Genomic DNA, 23776 nt, shown 5'->3' on the forward strand with positions numbered 1-23776 from the left:
TTTATTCATGAAAGACACAGAGAGTGAAAGGCAGAGACACAGGCAGAGGGAGAAGCAGGCTCCCTGTGGGGAACCTGATGTGGGACTCGATCCCAGGGTCCTGAGCCAAAGGCAGACGCTCAACCACGGAACTACCCAGGCGTCCCTGCCAATTCCTTTTTTCAAAAAAGATTTTATTTTTAAGTAATCTCTCTACCCAACATGGGGCTCGAACTCATGACCCTGCGATCGTCATGATCAAGAGTCGTGCTCTCTTCTGACTGATCCAGCCAGGTGCTCCTCATTTTTATTCTTCCTCCCTTCAACTTATTCTTTCTTTGCTCAAGTATTTTAAAGCAAATCGCAGGGCTCTTGTCATTTAATCAGCAAATATTTGATGATCACATTTTTTAATGAAATCACCATGCTGTTATCACACCTACCAAAGTCAACAACGGGATCTCAGTGTAGACCAGACGATTTTATTTTTTATTTATTCATTAATTTTTTTGTGTATTTTTTTTATTGGAGTTCGATTTGCCAATATATAGTATAACACCCAGTGCTCCTCCCGTCAAGTGACCCCTTCAGTGCCTGTCACCCAGTCACCCCATCCCCCTGCCCCAGGTCAGATGATTATATTTATTTGTTTCTAAAGATTTTATTTATTTATTCACAAGAGACAGAGAGAGAGAGACACACACACACACACACAGAGAGAGAGAGAGAGAGAGAGAGAGAGGCACAGACATAGGCAGAGGGAGATGCAGACTCCATGCAGGGAGCCCCCACGTGGGACTCGATCCTGGGTCTCCAGGATCAGGCCCAGGGCCAAGGCAGTGCTGAACCGCTGGGCCACCGGGCTGCCCAGACCAGACTAGACGATTTCAAGGGCCTTCTAGCTTTGCCATCCTGCGCTTTAGTAACCCATCTCTTCCTTGTCTCCTGATCCCTCTCCCTCTTCTCCCTCTGCCCCTCCTCTTACACAGACACACAGACATACCTAGAAACACACCGGAGCACACAGACAAAAGTGAACACAGAAATACCACACGGACATCGCAGCACAGACACACACACACACACACACACACACACACCCTCCTCTACCACTTCTTGGGGAATAAAGCGCGCGTCCTGAATTTAGACCCACAAGCCCTTTAAACTGGGTTACAATCAGTGTCTGCCGGATTCCTACCCACATCCTGCCGTCTCCCTCTGTGCTGACAATTTTTCGACTCTGGTTCGCTCACCCAGGCCTTCATTCTCTTTTGAGCAAAATGAGGAAAATGATTCCAACTTGCCTCCGATGATGCGGGGAAGGACGTCGTGGAGGGCTCGCACCCTCCTGGTGCAAGTCTTAAGGTGCTTACTAACCACGGCGGCAGAGCAGCGGTGCTGAGGCGGTTAAGCCAAGAGGCCCAGGGAGGCCTGGCTGGTCTTCACCTCCTGATTCCAGATCATCTCAGACCCACGGCCCTCCCGTCTCCGCAGCCTCACGCTTGCTGTCTATTAATACATGAAGTTTTGGCCGCCCGGCAGGGAAGAGGTTCAAAATCCAAATTCCCAACTCGGGCCATTAAGGGAGACAGATATGTTGCAGCCCGGTTCCTAAATTAGAAGATGATTTCTGGGTGTTTAAATATCTCCCTTTATCTCTGTACCATTTCTGCTGCTGCTGACACAGCTCTGGGGCCCGGATGGCCTGGGGTCAAGGGGAGGCCGGGCGATACATTCTTTAGGTGCGTCCCTGGAGATGTCCACAGAGGCCCCTGGCTCTTGCGGTGCTTTGCCCAGGACACTCCCAAAATATCCAGGGGACAGATGCTATTTTTGAGGAGGCCTCGTGGCCCCCACGTAATCTGGTTTCACTTTGAGCTTGCTTTTAAACAGCGCCTGTCTTGCCTTTCGTTCTTCCAGGAAACTTGGTTTCTCTTGGGGTTGCTTGAGTAAAATGTGAATTAGCTTCAGTTCTTCTGGCCTTTTCTGGAGAACCAAACCCTATTTTGATGTTTTTTTTTTAAGTTTTTATTTTTTTTAACCCTTTGCTGTTTTTTTCCTATTATTGAGCAGAGAGGACGATAGCTAGGTGCTTGAGATAAAAACTTCAGATGCCAGCTTTCAAAATCCTGTTCTTCCTGCGGGGGTATGAATTTATCATGCCCAAAGGTCGGTTTCTGGCCTGGAGTCAACAGAAAATAAGGCATTTTTGTTCCTGTTGTTCTGCTGTCTTAAAGACATATTAGAAGTCGACACCCTTTTACACCTGAAAAAATAATTTCAGCTGTAAAATATCCTGAAGTTAAGAAGTGGCTGTTTGTATTTCCGAGAAGAGAGCGAGATAATAGCGAGGATGATGGTGATGATAGTAGGACTGTGTGCCTGGCACTATGCTGAGCTTGCACTGGCAAATACCACTTAATTATCTCCGCGCTCCTGTGTACGATTGTTATCCCCACGATGAGGATCTCCACCTCTTCCAGGAAGCCCTCCCTGACTCCAGCCCCGTGCCCTTACTCTGTCCTTTGGGCCATTGGGGTGAGTGTTCTTGCCATGCTCTTTGAAATGACTTGATTTCATATCCTTGAGAGCAGAGCCCATGTCTTTCTTTTCTTTCTTTCTTTCTTTCTTTCTTTCTTTCTTTCTTTCTTTCTTTCTTTCTTTCTTTCTTTTTTTAAGATTTTATTTATTTATTCATGAGAGACACACACACAGAGAGAGAGGCAGAGACACAGGGAGAGGGAGAAGCAGGCTCCATGCAGGGAGCCCGATGTGGGACTCGATACCCAGATCCCAGGATCATGGCCTGAGCCAAAGGCAGACCCTCAACCACTGAGCCACCCAGGCATCTCCAGAGCCCAGGTCTTATTTGGTGTTTGTATCCTAAGGGACCAGCACATAGTAGGCGTATAGTTAATACTTGAATGAATCGAGTAAGACCCTGGGCAAATTAGCTAATTTCTCTGAGCTTCACATTTCTCCTCTCTAAAACCGGGCTAACAATAACAATAATAATAGTGAACGTTTATTGAGACTTCATGTGACAGAGATGGCTGACTCTTCTCCCAATCCATTTCTTGCTAACAGACCCTGAATTTGTCCCCCCATACAGCTAAGGGAGAAGCAAGCAGAAATTGTTGGGTGGAGCGGATGGCAGGAATATGCCTTGCTTCCTTCTTCATTCTGCCTGGGATGTGGCCCTGATGGCTGGCACTCTGGCAACTATTTTGGTTCATTTGGCAATCTTGACGCTGGTGGAGCAGAAAGGGTGTAGTCTAGGACTCTGATGACTGTTCATCATTCTAACTCGGGATACCACACCTTTTAATTTCTTAAGTACGTGCACAGGGACAGGGAGGGAGAGATGAAGCTCTATCTTGTTTAAGTCACTTACTTGGGTTTTCTGGTTTATATAGCCAAATCTTCTTTTGTTTGTTAAAGATTTTATTTGAGAGAGAGAGAGAGAGAGAGAGAGATTGAGAGGCAAAGACACAGGCAGAGGGAGAAGCAGGCTCCATGGAGGGAGCCCGATGTGGGACTCAATCCCGGGACCCCAGGATCACACCCCTGACCAAAGGCAGGCGCTAAACCGCTGAGCCACCCAGGGATCTCCTATATAGTCAAATCTAATTCTAACTGACAAGACTGGGTCAGGCCCCTGTTAAATGCTTATTATGCTTTCAGTTAATCCTCACAATGGCACTTTTAGGCAGGTGTCATTCTTATCACGTTTATTTTATAGATGAAGGGACAGAGGCTCAAAGGGATTTGAAGTAGGCTTTCTGCCTCCAGAGTCTGGATTCGTGGCTCCTCCATTAAGCTGCTGGTGTTTCTAAGACTTTGTGATGGCTGTGGGAGTGCTGTGGACGCTGTAAATCACTGAACTCCTATTCACTCTCTCCCTCACCTACTCATTCACGTATTAATTCCTTTATTTAGTCAACATATACAGGGAGCCAACTCAATAGAGGTATGTCAGACTTGGGTGACATGAAACACGGAGATGGTTGTCTGCCCTCCAGGAGCTCCTCAGTGTGAGGTTCTATTATTATTACCTTCCAGGAACAGAGAGCAGGCCAGGGTCCCCTATATAGTGATGTGCTGAACCACCCGTAAGGGACCATCTACATAAGCCATAACATAAAACCATATCATTCCCCTTAGAGTTGGGCGGTCTGTGACTTGCACAATTGTATGTGGCAGCCCTGCTAGTGATGAAATTGGGATATAATTCCTAGTCCCTGGGCTCCTATCGGGATGCCTTTGCATCGGCTCCCTGCAATATCTTGGTTTATTCCCAGACCCCTTTTACAGTTTGTTGATGTTGGTCTGTCTTTCATGCTAGAGGCGTTTCTCAGACGTCAGGGACTCGTTGGACCTCTATTCATTTTTGAGAAGGAGGCACTAAAAACTGTTTGGAAGCTCCATGTGTTTTGCTGTAATGTGGCTGGGCTGTGAGCCAGCTTCTACATCCTGGGACCCGAATGTCATTATCTATCAGTCTTTTTGCTGAGAGGTCCACTTCCACCTCTCCATAGAGGATTCTCTGGGGTTCCTGCTGGAGCCAGGCTGCCTGTGCTCTGGAAGCAGAACGAGGGAAGGGAGCTGGGTCTGACCATTTTGTTTCTAGCTCCTGGCCTCATTCCTAACTTCTGCAATGTCTGACATCCCTAATGCCCACCTCCTCTCTATCCCAGAGTCTCCAGAAGGTAGTCCCCAGACCTCTGCCAGGGGGAGGGGCATCACCTGGCTGCATAGCTGGCAGAGGGGATCAAGAGCCTTCTTACGTCAACTTCCAGCTAGGCTCCTATGCTCAGTCCCGTCCTTCAGAGGCATTTGGTGCCACCAAGACATTTTTTTAAATGGAAGACGTGAGTTATTAAATACAACATTTAAATGCAATTTGACATTCATTTAGTAGGAGAAAAAGAAATGACCATGAAGGAATGTTCAAAATTCAAATAAAAAAATTTTTATCCCTAAAAGTATTTCATTGTTTTCTAAACTTAAGGAAAAATGATTATATAGATAATAAGGTAATTGAAGCCTTAATTTTTATATTACTTATTTCTCTTTTTAATTTTTATTTATTTTTATTTTTTTAAGATTTTATGTATGTATGTATGTATTTATTTATTTATTTTAAGATTTTACTTATTTATTCATGAGAGACACACAGAGAGAGGTAGAGACATAGGCAGAGGGAGAAGCAGGCTCCACGCAGGGAGCCTGATGCGGAACTCGATCCCAGAACTCTGGGAACATGACCTGAGCCAAAGGCAGACACTCAGCCACTGAGCCACCCATGACTCTGAGTAGGCATGGGGCCCCAACTTGGAATCCATGTGGGATCTGTCCTTGTTATTCTGTGTAAGTCATGTCACTTCTTCCTGGCTGCCCCCAATACAGACTCAAGAGCCCAACTGCATACTTGACGTGGCCAGATAGATGTTTTACTGATCCCTCAACCTTAACATGCCCTCCTCTGGAATGCACCTCCATCCCAAGCCAACTCTAGGGCTCTTCCCTAGGCTTTCCAGCTCAGTCACCACTGTCACCACCTGTATGTGACCCAGAGATCAGGCTCCCGTCTTCCCTTGACTTCACTGCCTCTTCTGGTGCCACATCCAACCCACAGATTCCAACCTAGAACTGTCTTTGAAGCCTGCTTGCTCCTCACCAGCTCCACCACCAGCTCCAGGTCCAGCCCAACTTCTCTCTCCTGTAGCTCACTGTCCAGCCTCCTAATTGGTCTCCATGTTTCCATCTTGCTTTCCTCCAACAAAATTCTCCAAATGGTAGCAAGATGTTCTTAAAATGTGAATTGGATCATGTTCTCCTTTTGAATGTCTTCCTGCTGCATTTGGACTCGAGACTAGACTCCTAAACAGTGGTCGACAAGGCTCTGTAGCATCTGGCCACCACCTGTCCCATGTCGTCTTTTCCAGGCACACTTGGAATCCACCCCCTCAACTTTTTTTTTTTTTTTTTTTTTTTACCTTGGGGCCTTTTGTATATGCCGTTTCCTCCAGCAATGGGTTACTAAACCCCTGCAGATCTTTCTAATGTATTTTTTGCATATATGAGTGAAGACTAACCTATATTCTTTTCCCCTCCACCCTCCTAAAATGTTACAGATGAGTACATGCTATACACATGGTTCTGCACATTGTTTTGTTTTCTTAGGAAACCCAGGCATGAGTTTTACTTGCCAGTTCACATACAGCCACCTCTTTCTTTTATACCAGGGAACACTATATTGTGTAGATGGACTGTCATTTTTTTTTTCTACCTTTTTTCGATAGATTGTCCCCCACCTTCTTTGCTATTAAAAACAACATATAGTGAATAATATATATATGTCATTTAGCATATGTATGAATAAACCTGTAATTTAAGTTCCTAAAAGCAGGGGCACCTGGGTGGCTCAGTGGTTGAGCATCTGCCTTCGGCTCAGGTCGTGATCCCAGGTCCTGCTTCTCCCTCTGCCTGTGTCTCTGCTTCTCTCTCTGTGTCTCTCATGAATAAATAAATAAATAATTTTTTTAAAATTAAAAAAAAAAATCCCCAAAAGCAGAATTGCTAGTGTAGCAGGTAAGGGCATTTTAAATTTAATGAATACTGCCACTTTTTTTTTTTTTAAGGGGAATTGCTTATTTTCTGATACCAATACTGTGGATTGTCAAACTAGGATTTTTGTTAATCTAATGGCTGGGGGGCGGGGGGGACGACGATATCTCATTTCTCTCATAATGCATGAAATTAAACATCTTTTCATATGCTTACAGCCATTCATTTTTCCTTCTCTGTGAATAATCTTTTTTGCCCATTTTCCTACCAAGTTGTTCATTTTATTCTTATTTATTGGAACACTTTGTATATTAAGTAAATTAGCCCTTTGTGAATAGCCCAAATTAGCCCAATTTGTCTCTTGGCATTTAATCTAGTAAGGTTATTTTTAGCCATAAAGATCATTTTTTAAACATTCTTATGCTGTTAAATTTATCTATTTTTCATTTTAGGACATTTGGGCTTTGTTTCGTTATTAAAAAGGTCTCTTATAGTCTGAAGTTATAAAAGACTTATACTAGTTTTATATTACTACATTTGTGGTTTCACTTTATATGTTTAAGTCTATGATCTACTGGGAGTTGTTCCTGGTTTAGGTGTGAAGTAGGGATTCAGCTTTATTTATTTATTTATTTATTTATTTATTTAGTCCCTTAGGACTATATGACTGTTTCTTATCCTTCCTTCTTGGTTTAAATGTCACTTCCTCTCTGACAATCCTAGTCAAAGTATTTTCCATCTCAGCCCATTGTCTGTGGCTTTTACAAAATATACTGTAATTTGTAGTTTTAAAAACATTTCTTCTCCTTTTCTTCTTCTTCTTCTTCTTCTTCTTCTTCTTCTTCTTCTTCTTCTTCTTCTTCTTCTTCTTCCTCTTCTTCCTCCTCTTCTTCCTCCTCTTCTTCCTCCTCCTCCTCTTCTCCTTCTTCTTCTTCTTCTTCTTCTTCTTCTTCTTCTTCTTCTTCTTCTTCTTCTCTCTCACTAAGATGTCAGCTCCTTGAGGAGCTGTCTTGTTCACCAACACATCCCCAGCAGCTTGCATAGTAGGTGTTTGTGGTGGTTGTGATGTTTTTGCCTTCCGGCATCTGTTGTTCCTTCTTCTGGCATTATCACCCCAGTTTTCCTTTGGGCAGAACCACACCTCCACTGTTTCTCGTCCACCTGGTTTGGGAGTGGAGATTCCACCTCTGGCTTCAGGGAGTGGGTGTGAGCAATCAGTGGTCCCCTCCCTGGCAACAGTGATTGGCTGAGGTGGCCACATGACCCCAACTCAACCAATGAGATAAAACCTCGCGACTGACAGGCATTATTAAGAGGGAAGCATCATCACCAGAAAATTCCTACCAGTGTTTCCTGCTGCCTTTGACTTTATGGGGCAAAGGCAGCAGCCTCCTCACCCGGAAAAAAATAAAAATAAAAAATTAAAGGAAAAATCCTATGCAAGGCAACTTTGGTCTCCCTTCTGTTGATCTTAAAAAACAAAAGAATATTGTAATTCCACATCTGGAGGGCCTTTGGTGGTTTAGTTAAAGAGAAGCGTTCATTCCTTTAACCCAACAAATCTTCTTGAGCACTTAAAAAGTGCAAGACTTGAACTAAATTCTGGGACTGGCCTCAATTCCTGATGGTGATTTTCTGCGGATACAATGTCCTTCTAAAAACTTTTTTGAAAATAACATACATTAGGGACGCCTACCCAGGGACGCCTTATTCAATAGCTGAGCATCTGTCTTCAGCTCAGGTCGTGATCCCAGGGTCCTGGGATCCAGTCCTGTATCCGGGTCCCCGCGGGGAGCCTGCTTCTCCCTCTGCCTGTGTCTCTGCCTCTCTCTGTGTGTCTCTCATAAATAAATAATATCTTAAAAAAATAACATACATTAGAATTTTAAAATAGAAGAGAATATAAAGGCAAAAAAAGAAAGTTCAAATAATCCTTACTGACATTTAAAAAATAATACGAGCAATATGTATACATGGTTATTAAAGTGACATCATTCAGAAAGGCTCAAAAAAATAGCACTCGGGTGTAAACATCCTCAAATTCAGGGAATTAAAATAATTTAAAATAATTAACCTTAAAAAAAAAATAATTAACCTTTTTAAGGCTCATAGATTAAACAAAAATGGCACCAAATCAATTCCCTTATTAACAGTTTCCTGTGGCTGCCTGTAGAAAACTTTTATGCATATATAAGAACATTTATGTGTATATGTCAAAATATTGCTTAGTTTTTTTAAAGATTTTATTTATTTATTCATGAGAGAGAGAGAGAGAGAGAGAAAGAGAAAAGCAGGCTCCCCGCATGGAGCCCGATGTGGGACTTGATCCCTGGACAGGGATCATTCCCTGAGCCCTGAGCCAAAGGCAGACGCTCAACCACTGAGCCACCCAAGCATCCCGCTTTGCTTTTAATTTACAAAAGTCATTACAATGTTCATTCTGTTCTGCTCCTTCGTTTTTTTCATTTAATAATGTGGGTAGAAAAATGGACAAGGGATATGCACACACAGTTCATGGAGAAGGAAATACAAATTGCTCATAAACATATGAAAGGATGTTCAACTTCCTTTATAATAAGAAAAACGCAAATTAAAAGTACACAGAGAGATCGTTTCTCACCTATCAGATTGGCAAAAATCCAAAAGTCAGATAACACCTTGTGCTGGCAAGACTGCAGGACAAACAGCGCTCCTGTACCTGTTGGTGGAAGTGGAAATTGGCACAATCCTATGGCAATTGGACCATATCTATCAAAGTGACAAATGCATATATCTTCTGAAAATGTATCCTTCAGATAATCTTGCTCAAGTACAAAATGACATAGGCTGGGATTGTGTTTAGAATAGAAGTTTTTATAAGGGAAGCCCCGTGAGGGCAGGGATCCTCTTGCTCTTGCTCACCCCTGTGTGAGCTCTGACAACAGCCCCTTGAAAAGAGCAGATATTACAGAGACAACGCTCACTCAACATCCCTATGGTCTCTGCCTTCCCCAGCCTCCCTTGCAATTAGGTTCAAACTGTGTGGCTCATTTCTGCCTAATGGGATGTACAGAAGTGATGTAAGCCACTCCCAGCCTAGAGTTTAAAAATTGCCACGAGACCTCTAGCTCTCTTTGCCTGCTGTGTCCATCTCCAAGACCACCTGTTCCAGATGGCAGAGCAACAAGGTGAAGGGTAGTCAGTCTGCATCATAATATGAAAGCAAGAATAAACCTTTGCTGTATGGAGTCACTGTGATTTGGGAGTCTGCTGCTGCAGCCTATCCTATTCCATCCTGACTAAACTGTGGGTGCTCAGTACACTCATAGAGTAAGCGTGTGCTACAATGAGCGCGCTTGCACACAGAGCTGGACTGATGAGAGTAATTGTAGGCTGAGTTTTCAACCATGTTGCTGGGTCTCAAAGTACATATTTACCATCTTGGTAGGTAGTGCAAATGGTCCTTCAGAATGTTTGCCCCAATTTACACTCTTGCCAATGGGTGTAAAGGTAAGTAACACATGTAGTTCCTACTCTGTTCTGGGTGCTATAGCAGGTGTTTTGTACAAAACATGACATAAACTTGCCCTCACCACAGCCCTACGGTGGCAGGTGCTATTACTGATAGCATTTAACTGATAAGGAAACGGCAGCACTGGGAAGCTAAATAACTTGCCCAAGGCCACACAGTTAGTGAGATGGGGAGTGTTTTTAAAATGACAAATTCCTAATATTCTACTTCTTCAAATTAATTGGCCAAGGCCCAGGAATCTGCATTTCTAAAATACTACCCATATGCAATCATAGCCAGCTTGAGGAATCAGAGCCTGGAGAACTTATGTGAAAGGTGCCAAAGAAGGGTGCTTGGGTGGCTCAGTTGGTGGGTGTCCAACTCTTGATCATGATGCAGGTCTTGATCTCAGGGTCTAGAGTGCTAGCCCTGCTTTGGGGTCTACCCTGGGCATGAAGCTTACTTGAAAAAAAAAAAAAAAGGTGCCAAAGAATGGTTTTGTGAAAGTAGCTATGTTACAAGGGCACCCAGGGCAAGGTATCTTCCTTTAGTTGGTTTTAAGTATATATTGAAAGTAGGCATTAAACATGCTTGTATTGAAAAGGAATAACCTGATATAAGTGAATCAAAACTGTGTACTTCTATGTGTTCTTTTTTTTAAAATGATTTATTCCATGTATATATTTTATGGACTTTTCCAAGACAGACCAATTTCTTTAGAGGTATGAATATAATTTGAATATAATTTCATCTGTGTGGTCCAGAGACATGAGACAGAAATACAAGGTTCATTTTCCCACAGAAGCCTGAGTTAAGGTGGTGGCTCTACAATCATTGCAGAGCCTTGGGCCAGAGGCTTGGGTCCCTAACTTATTGCTCCTTCAGCAGCCAGCATGTTGTTCCCAACCCCAAAAACCAAATGGTTGACCACCATGTTTGTTTTCCCAGGTTCTGCTCACATCTCATTGGCCATACCTCAGTCACATGCCCACTTTGCTGAAAAGGAGGCAGGGAAATGTAGTCTTCATTCTGAGAGCCATGGGCTTCTGTCATTATAAAAGGGCTAAACTGATCTTGGGGGACAACTCTCAGACTCTACCACTGGAGGCATTATTAAAGAGTTCAGGATTTCGATTATTTCTACCAAGTAGATTACTCATTCCCAATAACAGCCACTATGCCATATGGTTTCAGAATTTCAGCTGACCATGACTGCCAATTTCAGGAGGCCTCACTTGGCTGGTTGTGGGGTTTGTGGTATGCCTTATGGTCGTATCATGCAATAAGCACATGTGGGTTCTCAAACTAATCAACAGTAACAGATTAGAGCCAACAATGTTTATTTTTAAATCTTTCCTCAAGGGTGTCATCCTCAGTGTCAGAAGAGAGCTTAATATTTGCTGATTATGTAAGAAGTTGCACGCAGAAAATGAAGATTACTTTTGGTTCCCAATTTATCATCTCTTTCAACAATGTTTTAATGTCATGGATATATTGGCATCTACGGAGTACCCTGATCACCTGCTCCTAATTCTAGCTCTAGCTCTAGTATTAACAGAGTTCCTCCCCCCTCCATCCACACCCCCCCCAACCTGAATACAACTTTATCCCAAATAAGGCTCCTTACTAAGTCCTAGGGACTCAGCTAGGTGCCTAATTTACCTGTTTGTTTTTGCCTACCTAGCATCCCTTTCCTCCTTCTCTGATAATAGGATCACAGTTTTCTTAATTAGAGAGGAAGATAAACCATGAGCAACTCCTAACTCTGGGAAATAAACAAAGGGTTGCAGAAGAGGAGGCGGGTGGGGGAATGGGGTAACTGGGTGACCGGCACTAAGGAGCATTTGATGGGATGAGCTCTGAGTGTTATACTATATGTTGACAAATTGAATTCAAATTTTTTAAAAAAAGCACAAACAAAAAGCACCACAGTTTTCTTATAAAGCACCCCTCCTTCTTCAGTCCACACACACAGATTAGATGGAGCTCAGCCCACTTCTGGACTTAAATAGGGGCATGGGATCCATGGCTGGCCAATCAGTGTATTCCATCCTCCCGGGCCACAGTGATTGGTTCAGGGAGAGACATGTGATCTGTGACAGCCAATGAGACTCAATTCCGACCCATTGGCAGGAGGAGTTCTTTAGCAGCTGGATTTGAAGCTAGTGCACCTGGGTTTAGAGCTGCTGATGTCCACCTTTGCCATCTTTTATTCATTCCTGCATTCAGCAAATACTTTGAGCACCTACTACCCGCTCAGAGGTGTTCTAGGCCTTGAGGCTACAATGGTAAACAAACAAAAATATCAGATAAATGCTTGCCTTCAAGGAGCTAATATTCTAATGGAGGATACAGACAATAAAGAAATATGTAGGGGGCACCTGGGTGGCTCAGTGGTTGAGGGTCTGCCTTTGGCTCAGGGCGTGATCCCAGGGTCCTGGGATCCAGTCCTACACTGGGCTCCCCACAGGGAGCCTGCTTCTCCCTCTGCCTATGTCTCTGCCTCTCTCTGTGTGTCTCTCATGAATAAATAAATAAAATCTTAAAAAAAAAAAGCAGTAATATGTTCGAGGGTAATAAGTGATAAGGAGAAAAAAAATGCAGGATGAGGGGACAGAAGAATGAAGAACTGCTATTTTATATGGGATGGTCTGGGAAGAACTCCTTGAGTAACTAATATTTAAGCAGACACCTTGGGGAATGTGCAAGTGTGCAAACTACCATGTTTCTATCTCCAGGAAGGGCATCGCAGGTGGAGAGAATGGCAAGTGGGAAGTCCCTCAGGCAGGAGCTGTGTTTGAAGAATAACAGAAATCATTGTGGCTAGAGCAGGGAGCGCAAGAGGTCACGAGAAGAAGGAGATGACTATGACAGGCCTGGTGGGTCAGGACAAAGATCGAAGACTTATCTGGGACCCACAAGGGACCCATCGAAGAAGTGAGAGCAGGAGAGGAAACTGAAGAGATGTGCACTTCAGAAAACTCACTCTGGCTACATAGTGGGAGGCAGATGGGGGTTTGAAATGTCAGTTGGGAGGTGCCTTGGGGGAAGGCTCTGAAATGAGCCATCTGCATGGTGTATGTCCCCTGCTGCCTGCACCTTGTCTACTGAATGTTTTTCTTTATTTTTTTTTTTATAAATTTTTAATTTATTTATTTATGATAGTCACAGAGAGAGAGAGGCAGAGACACAGGCGGAGGGAGAAGCAGGCTCCATGCACCGGGAGCCCGATGTGGGACTCGATCCTGGGTCTCCAGGATCACGCCCTGGGCCAAAGGCAGGCGCCAAACCGTGGCGCCACCCAGGGATCCCTGAATGTTTTTCTTTAAATGAGCACATTAATTTTACCTAAGTGTGTTTAGTTTCAATGGAAACATTTTAACTCTACTGAATCAGCCAACTCAGGTAAGGGTCTGCTGCAATACCCCCCCCCCCCCCCCAATCTCCCTGGGCTGTTAAAAACACAGGTTTATTTCTCATGCATGTTTCACGTTGGTTGCAAGTTGGGGGCAGCTGGGCTGCAGCTCTGGTGCATGTGTCCTCTTTACCCTGGGATTTGGTGGGGGCAGCAGCCAGCCCATCCCTGGCCCATCCCCACATGGTTGGCTGTCAGAGCTTCTGCTTGGAAGCTCAACTCCCATTCTGTCGGTCAAAGGATGTCACACAGCCAAACCTGAAGTCAGGGAGAGTCACCAGGGAACTGCTGGTAGGAAGAACTAATAACTATTGACAATAATACAATCTACCGCATCTATTATAAATGGAAAACCAACAACACTTGCCCTCAGTACAAGGTGGCCACAAGAAAATAAATATTATGAAAACATTTACTTTATTAAATTGTGGCCAAATAACCTTGCCATCTGAAGGCTCTAAGGCTTGCTCTCCTTTCCTTAGAAAGGGAGATGGGCAAGCCCTAGAAAGGCATTAAAGACCCAGCAGCATCAATGGGATACCGTTGCCTCGAGATAATCAGAAAGATCGAAAGAAAATATACCCATTAAAATCCTCCCGTGAAGCATGGTTCCTACTTGGTCCACACTTTGGTAGACTCTACTTTAGAATCACCCTGGGGGGCGGGGGGGTGGAAGGAGACACACGGCTCGAGGGAGGGATGATAATGAAAGCCACGCGCTTGTGTGTGTGTGTGTGGGGGGTGCGCTTGCTGTGTTGCACAATTTCATGTATGGCCTCCCACCCCCGGCCCCACCTGAAATTGTGCAACCTAACGGGCCTGGAGACGATTTCCGTGCGTTACCTCACTTAATCCTCACCTGCGCTCTGCCAGGTGGGCAGCATCATCTCCCTTTTCCAGCTGAGAAAACTGGGATCCCGAGAGACTCAGCCCTCGCTCAAGGCCTCAAGGCCGCAGCTGGAGTGGACCAGGACCTGCGGCTCCCAGGCGCCTGCAGTACCGGCGGCCTGACGTGTAGTTTCAGGGTTGGCCACTTGGTGTCACTCTGTCCAAACCGTGGGAAGACGGCCCGGCGGTGCGGGGCGATGTGCTGGGGACTCGATGGAGCAGGGGGCAAACTGATCCCGGGGTCGGGAGGGCCCCCCATCCCGACCTCCCTCCTGTCGCTCTTGCGTGTGCAGAATTCCTTCCTGTTCCGTGTGTGCCCGTCGCGCGTGGAGAAAGAACTGGGTCCCGCTCTGTGTACTACACCCCGAGCTAAGAGCTTGCCGGGCATCATCTCCCACAAGCCTGCTGGCACCCTTATGGTCTTCCCATCTCAGATCGCAGGGAGCGCAGGCGGAGAGAGTTGGAACACGTGCTCAGCTAGGCAGGGGCCCAATGCAACTTGATTTGAACCCAGATCTGGGTTAGAAGCTTAGGGTTTTGATGCCTAGCGAGTGCATGGTAGGAGGGGCCCTATTCATTCTCACTTTCTCATGGACTGTGTTTCCAACCAGCAGACCTCAGACTCCATCATGTTTTTGGCAATGAAAACCATCTGACTATTCAGGGGCTTGCATGTTTTGGGGGGGGGGGGGTTTGTTGTTGTTTGATGTAGAAGTTAGTTTTCCTCTGACTACTACCAAAACGAAAAACAAAACCAACCCCTAAAAAACAATAAAAAAAAACCCCCAACCCACTGAGGATCTACTTTTAAAGAATTTTTAAACGTTTAAAAGAATTTTTTAAATTTTTAAATTTTACTTTTAAATTTTTAAACAAATATTCTAGGGATCCCTGGGTGGAGCAGTGGTTTGGCGCTTGCCTTTGGCCCAGGGCGTGATCCTGGAGACCCAGGATCGAATCCCACTTCGGGCTCCCGGTGCGTGGAGCCTGCTTCTCCCTCTGCCTGTGTCTCTGCCCCTCTCTCTCTCTCTGTGTGTGTGACTATCATAAAAAAAAATATTCTAATTATTTTTAAACATCATAAAGCCATCTGAGTAAAAAGGAGAAAAGAAACGTCACTCCTAGCTCACATCAGCCACCCAGAGATAAATGCTGCTGACACTTTGAAGCACATCCTTCCAGACATTTCTCTCTTTCTCTCACCAATCAATGCATTAAACATGTTTAAAAATAAATTTAAAAAATATTCACATGCGAAATAATTTAAAGGGTACTGGAAGATTTAAAGTGGATAATCTTCTAGTCCCCAGCTTCCCTGTTCCCCAGCTCCAAAACTCCAAGTTCCCTCCCCAGAAGCCATCCTGGTTTTGTTTCTTGGGGATCATTACAGAGATTTACAGAATGTAGATAAGCAAATAGGTACATGGATTCTTGTAGTTGTTTCTTTAAATAGAAGCATACGACACACCCTGTTCTGCACTAGTTTTCTTTCTTTTTTTTTTTTTTTAAACTTAACAATATACCTTGGAGATCTTTCCAGATCAGCAGTAGGAGAGCATTCTTCACATATCCCATTGTCTGAATATAATCATTTATCTAACCAGCCCCTGGTGATAGTCATGTTGGCGATTCCAGTCTCTTGCTGAGGCAAACAATGTGGCAATTAGTATTCCTTTCACAGGAGCCTTTCCATGTATGTGGATCTATTTCTGCAAGATAAATCCTTAGTCACTGATCAACCCAGTCATAGGGCAAGTGCATTTTAAAATTTTGACACTTATTGTCTAAATGCTTACTAAGATCATACCTACCAATTGACATTCAGATCAGCAACCTACGTGAGCACTGGTTTCCCCACACTCTAGCCAAGGCCAACGATTATCAGACTTCTTCATCTTTGCCTTGCAGATGGGGATGAAGGTATTCACGAAGTTCTAATCTGCACGGTCTTTCCTTTTATGTTCAATTCAAAATTTAAAAATATATCTAAAGGCCATTTGTATTTATTCTCTGGTAGCAAAGCATTCATGTCCTTTGCCTGTCTTTCTGTCTTTATTCATCTGCAAGAGCTCTTTATACACTAAGAAAATTGAGGTCTTTGTTTCCCTATAGGTTACAAATGTAGATTTATCACACAGAAAGGGGATCCCACTGTGCACAATGTTTTTGAGGCCTGTGGTTATCTGACAATATATTGTGGATCCCTTTCCATATCAGTAAATACGCCATGGCAACACAATTATTTGATACTTCTTTAAATTTCACCCTGGGTGCATTGGAAGCTCACCGAACATAAAAGACTACGGATTTATGTGAACACAAGTGTCGGAGACGAGGATTACAAAGCATCCAGTATGCACCATCTATTTATATCTGTTACTTAATTTTAATCTTCCGTGGTGAAGTAACATCATTCCTGACTTACAGATGGGGACCTGAGGTCCATAAGGGGTGTGGGATTTGTCTAAGGTCTCCCTGCTGGTCTGTGGAGGAGCTAGGGTTCAAATCCATGTCAGTTTGTCTCCTGGGCCTTGTCTGCCACCTTCCATTTCCTTCAATCCCTACATCCTCAACCAGCCTTGAGGAAGGTGGCTCTGGGACAAGTGTCCATCCTCCCTCCCACAGTTCAGGGCAGGGGAGTATCATGCAGTTTAGGGACGAGGCCACCGGGAGGCGCCAGGGACACATCACTTGGTTAGTGCGTGTGGTGCTGGGAACAGGCTGGGTCCAGGCATCCTGGAACGGGACAGTCCTGTGAGCTGGGGTGGCTCAGAGCCAGAGGGAATGTCTCCTGCCACCCCCAAGGCAGTGTCCTCAGCCTTGATCTCCCTCGAGGGAACCAGGGCTGGCAGCCCCAGGGCCTCCCACATGTCTGGCCTCAACTCAGCCCCTCTGGGAGTTTGGATTCCTGTTGACCAGAAATCCTGCATAATAATCCTTTGCTGTGGGGGGTCTGTCCTGTGTGTTGGAGGATGTTTAACAGCATCCCTGGCCTCTACCTACTAGAGGCCACATAATGGTGGCACCTCCCCTCAAGTTGTGACAGACCGAAATATCTCTAGATATTGCCAAATCTAGACATTGCCAAATGGCCCTTGGTTGTAAACCCCTGCTGTGGACCCACGGGGCCCAAGCAGGTCACACCAGTGACCGAAGCCGGTAAGAATAGTTCCCGTGCAGAGAGCTGACATGTAGGAACTTATTAATGTCCTGGAAGGTGGGGACTGATACCATCTCTGCTTTGCAGAGGAGGAAACTGAGGCCCAGAGAGATTTAGTGACTTGCCCTAGGCCACACAACCAGTAGATACTGGAACCAGGGCTTGAATCCAGGTCGTCTGTCTCTGGCCTCTGTGCCCTGAACCACTGTACTTTCTACTGCATTGCTCATGGGTCAGATTTGCAGGAATATCCTCTACTTTCACAAAGAAAGACCTCTTATCCTTGTTTCTTCTTTACCTATTTTCATTTTCCCACTTTTGATGGAGACTCACATACAAGAGGTTTTTCATTCTCCTTGTGATCGTACAATGAGAAAAACACCAGTGCAAATTGTAATGATACCTGGCAGCTGACACCCAACCTCAACATCAGGGATGCATTGGAGAGTAAGGGGGCTGAGGTGTCCCAGAGGGTGCAGCTCCATCAGTCCTGGTACTTGGTTTCCTAGTACATGCACTGGCCTGATTTTTTAAAGGAAGCCAGAAATCTAGATTTCTAACATGAACTTTTCTAATTTTTTTTTAAATTTTTTTTATTTATTTATGATAGTCACAGAGAGATAGAGAGAGGCAGAAGCACAGGCAGAGGGAGAAGCAGGCTCCGTGCACCGGGAGCCCGACGTGGGATTCGATCCCGGGTCTCCAGGATCGCGCCCTGGGCCAAAGGCAGGCGCCAAACCGCTGCGCCACCCAGGGATCCCTAATTTTTTTTTTTTAATTTTTTTTATTTGAACTTTTCTAATTTTTATATAATGGCAATTAATTTAAAATACTTAAACCCCTATAACAGCCAGACAAAACATGTCTGTAGCCTGATTTGGCCTGAGAGCTGCCAATTGCAACTTTCTGAAGGCCATATTCAAAGTACTTTCATTCTCTTAGAGTCTTCTGCCTTTCATTATCATTTATGTAATTAATCCTTTTTCATATTCAGCCATACATTCATTCCATGCATGCACTTCCACCCATCCCCTCATCCATCCGTCCATCATCCATCCATCCATCCATCATGTATCCATCTACCATCCATCCATCATCCATCCATCCTTTCATTCATGCATTTCACCTACCCACCTCACCCACCCATCCATCTATCCATCTACCCATCCATCCATGCATCCATCTGTCACCTGGAGGTTTGTTAGTTCATTTACTCAACCATTACCATAGGCCCTCATTGTGTGCTAGACCCTAGGCCAGGCCTTGGGGACATAGTGAAAACGGTGACCCAATTCCTTTCCTCCAAAAACTCATCATCCCTTTCTTAGTAAAAATGAGAAGTAAGCCAATATAGACAAGGATGGAACCAAATGGTGTTAAACTCATTGCCCACTCTACCAGTAGGGCAACCTTGGGCAAAGTGTTAAATCTTTTGAGCCTCAGTTTCTCCCTCTGTGGAATGCGGCTAATAGCAGTACCTACCACTTGCTCACAGGTGGGTGTCAGGACTAGGTTAGGTTAGGCAATGCATGTGGAGGGGAGCACACAGCAAGCCCTTTACAGGCAGTGATGTGCAACATGTGAAGCTGCAGGGTGGTGGTCGGCAGGGTGGTTGCCCCATGTAGGGAGGCTTTGTGGGGATAGTGGTGTCCAGAATGTCCCACCATGCCCCATGTCGGGAGAGGGGTTGCTTTGTCATTATTCCGCACAACTTCCTCCTGGTCGGCTGACACCCTCGCCACCCTGAAGGCGCTGGTTTTCCCGCTCTTGCTTCACTTCTAAAGGGCAGCTCTTTCTCGGACCGCCCCGCCCCACCCCACCCTGCCCCGCCCCAGTTTGTGGGAAAACTGTATGGAACAGAAAGGGCTTGCGGGCTCCCTCTTCTCCGGATTTGTTGTTATTTTTTCTCATTTAAATTGAAAACATGCTTATTAAAGAAGATTGGGAAAAAAACACATCAAACGAGAAAGAAGAAAAATTATTCTTTGTCCTATCCTTCCAATTCAACCACACTGAACATTCTGGTTTTTTTCTCTCTCCTAAGCCAGTGTGTGTGTGTGTGTGTGTGTGTGTGTGTGTGTGTTTGCATAGCTATAAATCATACTGCTCAACTATTTAGTGTTGTGTTTTTAAAAACTTTTCCATTGTATCACAAGTATTTTCCCCCATTGCTCATCTTCATAAACGTATCTGAAGGACTGCATTCATTTATGCAGCAAATGTTAAGTGAGCATCTATTATGGTCTGTGGAGAGACAGTGTAATGATAGAGCCGACCTTTACTGGGTGCAAACTGTGCCAGACACCATCCTCATCGCTTGCATTAAGTCCCTTCTTCCTCACAACAACCCTATGAGGTATGCCTTACCATCATGCCCATTTTTCCAGATGAGAAAACCGTGGCCCAGCATGGCACAGCTGAGAGGGGCAGCCAGCATTTGCATTCAGGTGGACAGGTCACAGAACCTAGACTTTGGTCATGCTGGACTACTTTGTCAACCACAAATAGGTGACCCCAGTCCAGAGTGATCTGAGCTGGAACAGGGAATGTACGGGAACATGTGACAGCTCTGAGGAGGCTACAGATCCATGCAGGTGCATCAGGGAAGTCTTCCTGGAGGAGGTAACATTCTGGCTGAGGAGGTAGGAGGTGAGGGCGCTGCAGGTAGAGGGAGCTGTTTGATGAGGATCTGAGGTAGGAGCGGGCATGGAAGGTTGACAAGCTGATGGCACTGAAACTGGTTGGAGAGGTGGGCAGGGCTAGATCATGTGGGAATTATGGGCCCAGGGAGCCCCAGAGGGGTGTGAAGCTGGAATATGGCATGACTGGGAGGCCTTCCCCCACTTGCTCTGGCCCCCCGCAGCCAGTCTGTCCCGCATGGCAGTGCCCAGCATCCTGGGCACTTCTTGCCTGTATGTCGCCTGTCTGTTGTTCTAGATTGAAGAAAGTTCTGGAAGGCGGAACCTGGAGTGATGTATTCACTTTTGTGACCCAGGACCAAGATCTATGCTGGGCAGGTGAGATGCTTGGAATGAGATAATGGTGCACAGCTTGGGGTGATGCTGGGTCAAGACTGTGCCCATGTTGTCTGCCATGGCAGGGGAGACAGGGCCCCTTCTGTGGTCCTCTCAGGCCCCTGAGGGTGCAAGGCCTCTTTAGGATGTGCCTGGGTCTTGAGGTATGCCAAGACTCTGCTCTAACTTGCCCACAGTGTCTTGTTTGGTTTAGGAGATGCCCTGGAGAATGAGCCAACCCTCGCTGGGCCCTCTCAATGCTGTTCTTGAAGGCCGCAGGGAAGGGGTGAGGAGCAGGCCGGTGTGCAGACACCTCCCCACCCACCAGGCCGGGTGCAGACACCCTCCCCTGCCCCTTCCCCAGCCTTCCTGGCACCCGGCACGGCTTTGCCCTCCTCCTGTCCACGCCACCCGCCGCTGGAGGTGGGGAGAGACTCTGGGGGCCGCAGCCCCTTCCTGCGCAGGCTGAGGGCCTCCAAGGTAAGTATTTATTCCCGTCCCCCTCAGCCAAGCGCGTTATCTTATCAGCTCAAACACTTCAGAGTTCAGGCCAAGAAGCCAAAGTCAATTTTGAAAAAGTCTTTAAAAGGCCAAACACAAACAGTGGGGAGGGAGTTTGCAGGGGGGAGGAGATGAGGTTGAGGAAGGGCTCCTTCCTTCTTAACAGGCCGCAAAGGGCACCACTCGGGCGCAGAGATGCATATGCGCCAGGACACCCGCTGGAGCCTGGTGGCCCCTGGTGGCCCCTAGCAGAGCTGCCCTCAGGAGAACGGATCAATAAATAATGAAGTGCGTGCAGCCTTCAGAAAGAACAGACCACTTCACAGGCAGTGACGTGGAAAGAGGTTGTAGAGTGGAAAAAAGAAAAAGCAAAGCTATTCCATGGTGTGTATAATCAGATCTTTTTTGTATAAACAGAAAAGGTGGGCATGTATATCTCTGCATGCCTGTTTATGTAGAGGAAATTTCTAGAAGCGTTCACTGGGTATCTGGAAGTGTTAGCTGCCTCCGGGGCAGGAGTCAGAGGGAGACAGCCTTCTCATTATCCACTCTTTGTGCCTTCTGAATTACTTTATACCATGTCAACGTAATAGTATGTACATAAATAAATTGAATAAGAGCATTAGTGATTTTGTTCTAGGCGAATGGCCAGTAACACAAAAGATGGAGGGAGGAATGTTTGCAGAAGGCATAGAGACTTTCAGCACAGATCAGTTTATTGAAGGTCTAGCTCAAGGGGAAACCTAAGCCTATTTAGATTTTCTCAGTGGCGGTGACCACATTCAAACAAAGCTTTCAAAGTTCTCTGGTGTTTTATAAACCTGACTGCTTTCAAAACACCATCTCATTGAACCTCTTGAGGGTTCTATAAAAGTAGAATCAGATCACTGTGTAGAATGACTAATTAATTCAACGAATATTTATTGTTTTAGGTGACGAGGATATAGCGAAGACTAAGGTAATCAAGATAATTGATCTTTTGGAGTCGATGGATTTAGAGGGAGTACTGAACAAATAACAAGTAGATCAAATAGCCACACAAGGAACATATATGACAATTTTAGATGATTAGAAAAACTGAGAAGAAAATGAGCCCAGGGAATGAAGCTGAGGATGGCTGGTGTGAGGAATGGTCAGTTGGGGGCTCTCTGAGAAGGTGATGTTTGAACTGAGATAGGAAGGAGAAAAAGGAATCATTCACAGGAGAATCAGGGAGAGGGTAATTCCAGTGCAAAGGCCCTGAGATTACCCTAAGCTTTGCTTGTGGGAGGAACAGAATGATGGCCAATGTAACTGGAGCTTAGAGAAAGAGAGCAAGAGAGAGTTGGGGGATCCAGTTGGGGGGTTGGCCAGAGGCTGAGCCTGTGGGCCTTGTGGGCATGGTAAGACATCCGGAAGAAGGAACCAAGGCTCAGAGTGGTTAAGTAATTGGCCCAAGCTGACATGTTTAACAGTGGCTGAATCAGAATTCAGACTGGGCTTTCCCAACTCCATATCCAGTCCTCTAACCATTCACATATGTCTTCACGTGGCAAAAACATGAAGCATGTATTTCCACATAGTACAGCCTATATTCTGAGAACACCATGGTGGGTTTTTTTTCCCCCAAATTGCACAGAAAAGTGCACACATCGTACAGTGAATTCTCACCAGGCTGACAAACTCATGTAATCAGCACCCAGATGAAGAAACAGAGCATTCCAGAAGCCCCCTTCATGTCCCTTCCCCGTAAATCATCCCCACAGTTAACCACTGTACTTCATTCTAACCCCATATATTAATTTTATTGCTTTTGAACTTTATGTAGAGGGAATCACACAATATGTGCTCTTTCCTGCCTGGTTTCTTTCACTCAACATCACGGTGGGGGAGATTCATGGTATTCCAGTAGACTTTTACTGTGTTCCAGGACAGACCAAGTTAGCATGTGAACCCCCAAAGCTTCCTTCCTTACAAAGGCCAGGAGAAAGTAGCTAATAAAGGGAGCAATTCAAAGTACGTCTTTACAGGGAAAAAACAGGTACAAAATACATATAAAGCAATCCCCCATTTCTCGGTGGGAGGTGTGGGGGAGGTCTCTTTATGTAGAGTCAAAGTGGTTCTGGAAAATATGTTAAATTTTCTCTTGACCATAGTGTACTATGAACTCCAAGCAAATCAAACTAGCCAGTGGATGGAGGGGCTGTCCTGTGTTTGGAAACACACTGAGCAAAAGACAGGCTTCGCCAGCTGGACTCACCCGTACTATTTCTCCCTCCCTCTTCCTCTTACCATCCCACCCCCGTGTTAGCCCCGCGTACCTGGTGACGTGTAAATTAAATGCCTGTATGTTATGATTCTACCATCGAGTCAAGTGTTTCATGGAGATTCTCCCTGTATGGTGAGGATGACAGGTGGACTTTATTTTTCCTAATTTGTTTATGCTGTATTTTCTACAATGAATAGAAATTCTTGTGTTTTGAATAACAAGCACGGTGGCAGCAACAAGCTGACACACGAAAGATCTTTCTGGTCAGCCCGAGAAAGAGGATGTCTGTCACCAGACACTGGGTACAGGGCAGGGGGCATTGACTCCCTCTTCGAGGCCTGAGATGCAGGGCAGCCCCCATGGGGTCACCAGCCCTTAGGTGGTTAAAGGGGTGGCCCCCAGGGCAGATAGATTGGGAATGGAATTCTGACCTTGCCCCTCCCCAAAACTTAGTTGGCATAAAAGTTATTCTATTCTCATGAATTGGTAGGTCTCAGATTCTGTGGGTAAG

General features: G+C 45.3%; 1 protein-coding gene across 6 annotated transcripts; it reads left to right on the plus strand.

Annotated features, from left to right (window-relative positions):
• Positions 1-1919: 1919 nt before the first annotated feature.
• On the plus strand, positions 1920-23358 carry LOC121477727. 6 transcript variants are annotated; one of them, XR_005984349.1, is made up of 6 exons: positions 1920-2517; positions 20440-20519; positions 20731-20996; positions 21184-21401; positions 21950-21975; positions 23153-23358. XR_005984349.1 is itself a non-coding variant. In XM_041732236.1 (2 exons), exons 1-2 carry the CDS (start codon positions 2370-2372, stop codon positions 14843-14845), a joined length of 666 nt encoding a protein of 221 aa, XP_041588170.1. In that variant the 5' UTR covers positions 1920-2369; the 3' UTR covers positions 14846-15102. The 6 variants fall into 6 exon arrangements, 2 of the variants coding, with proteins under 2 accessions (XP_041588170.1, XP_041588171.1); XR_005984348.1 differs by lacking the exon at positions 21184-21401; XR_005984350.1 differs by lacking the exons at positions 1920-2517; positions 21184-21401 and adding an exon at positions 20056-20124.
• The last annotated feature ends 418 nt before the right edge of the window (positions 23359-23776 follow it).

Source organism: Vulpes lagopus, chromosome 18, assembly GCF_018345385.1.
Source record: "Vulpes lagopus strain Blue_001 chromosome 18, ASM1834538v1, whole genome shotgun sequence".
Classification (NCBI taxonomy): Eukaryota; Metazoa; Chordata; class Mammalia; order Carnivora; family Canidae; genus Vulpes; species Vulpes lagopus.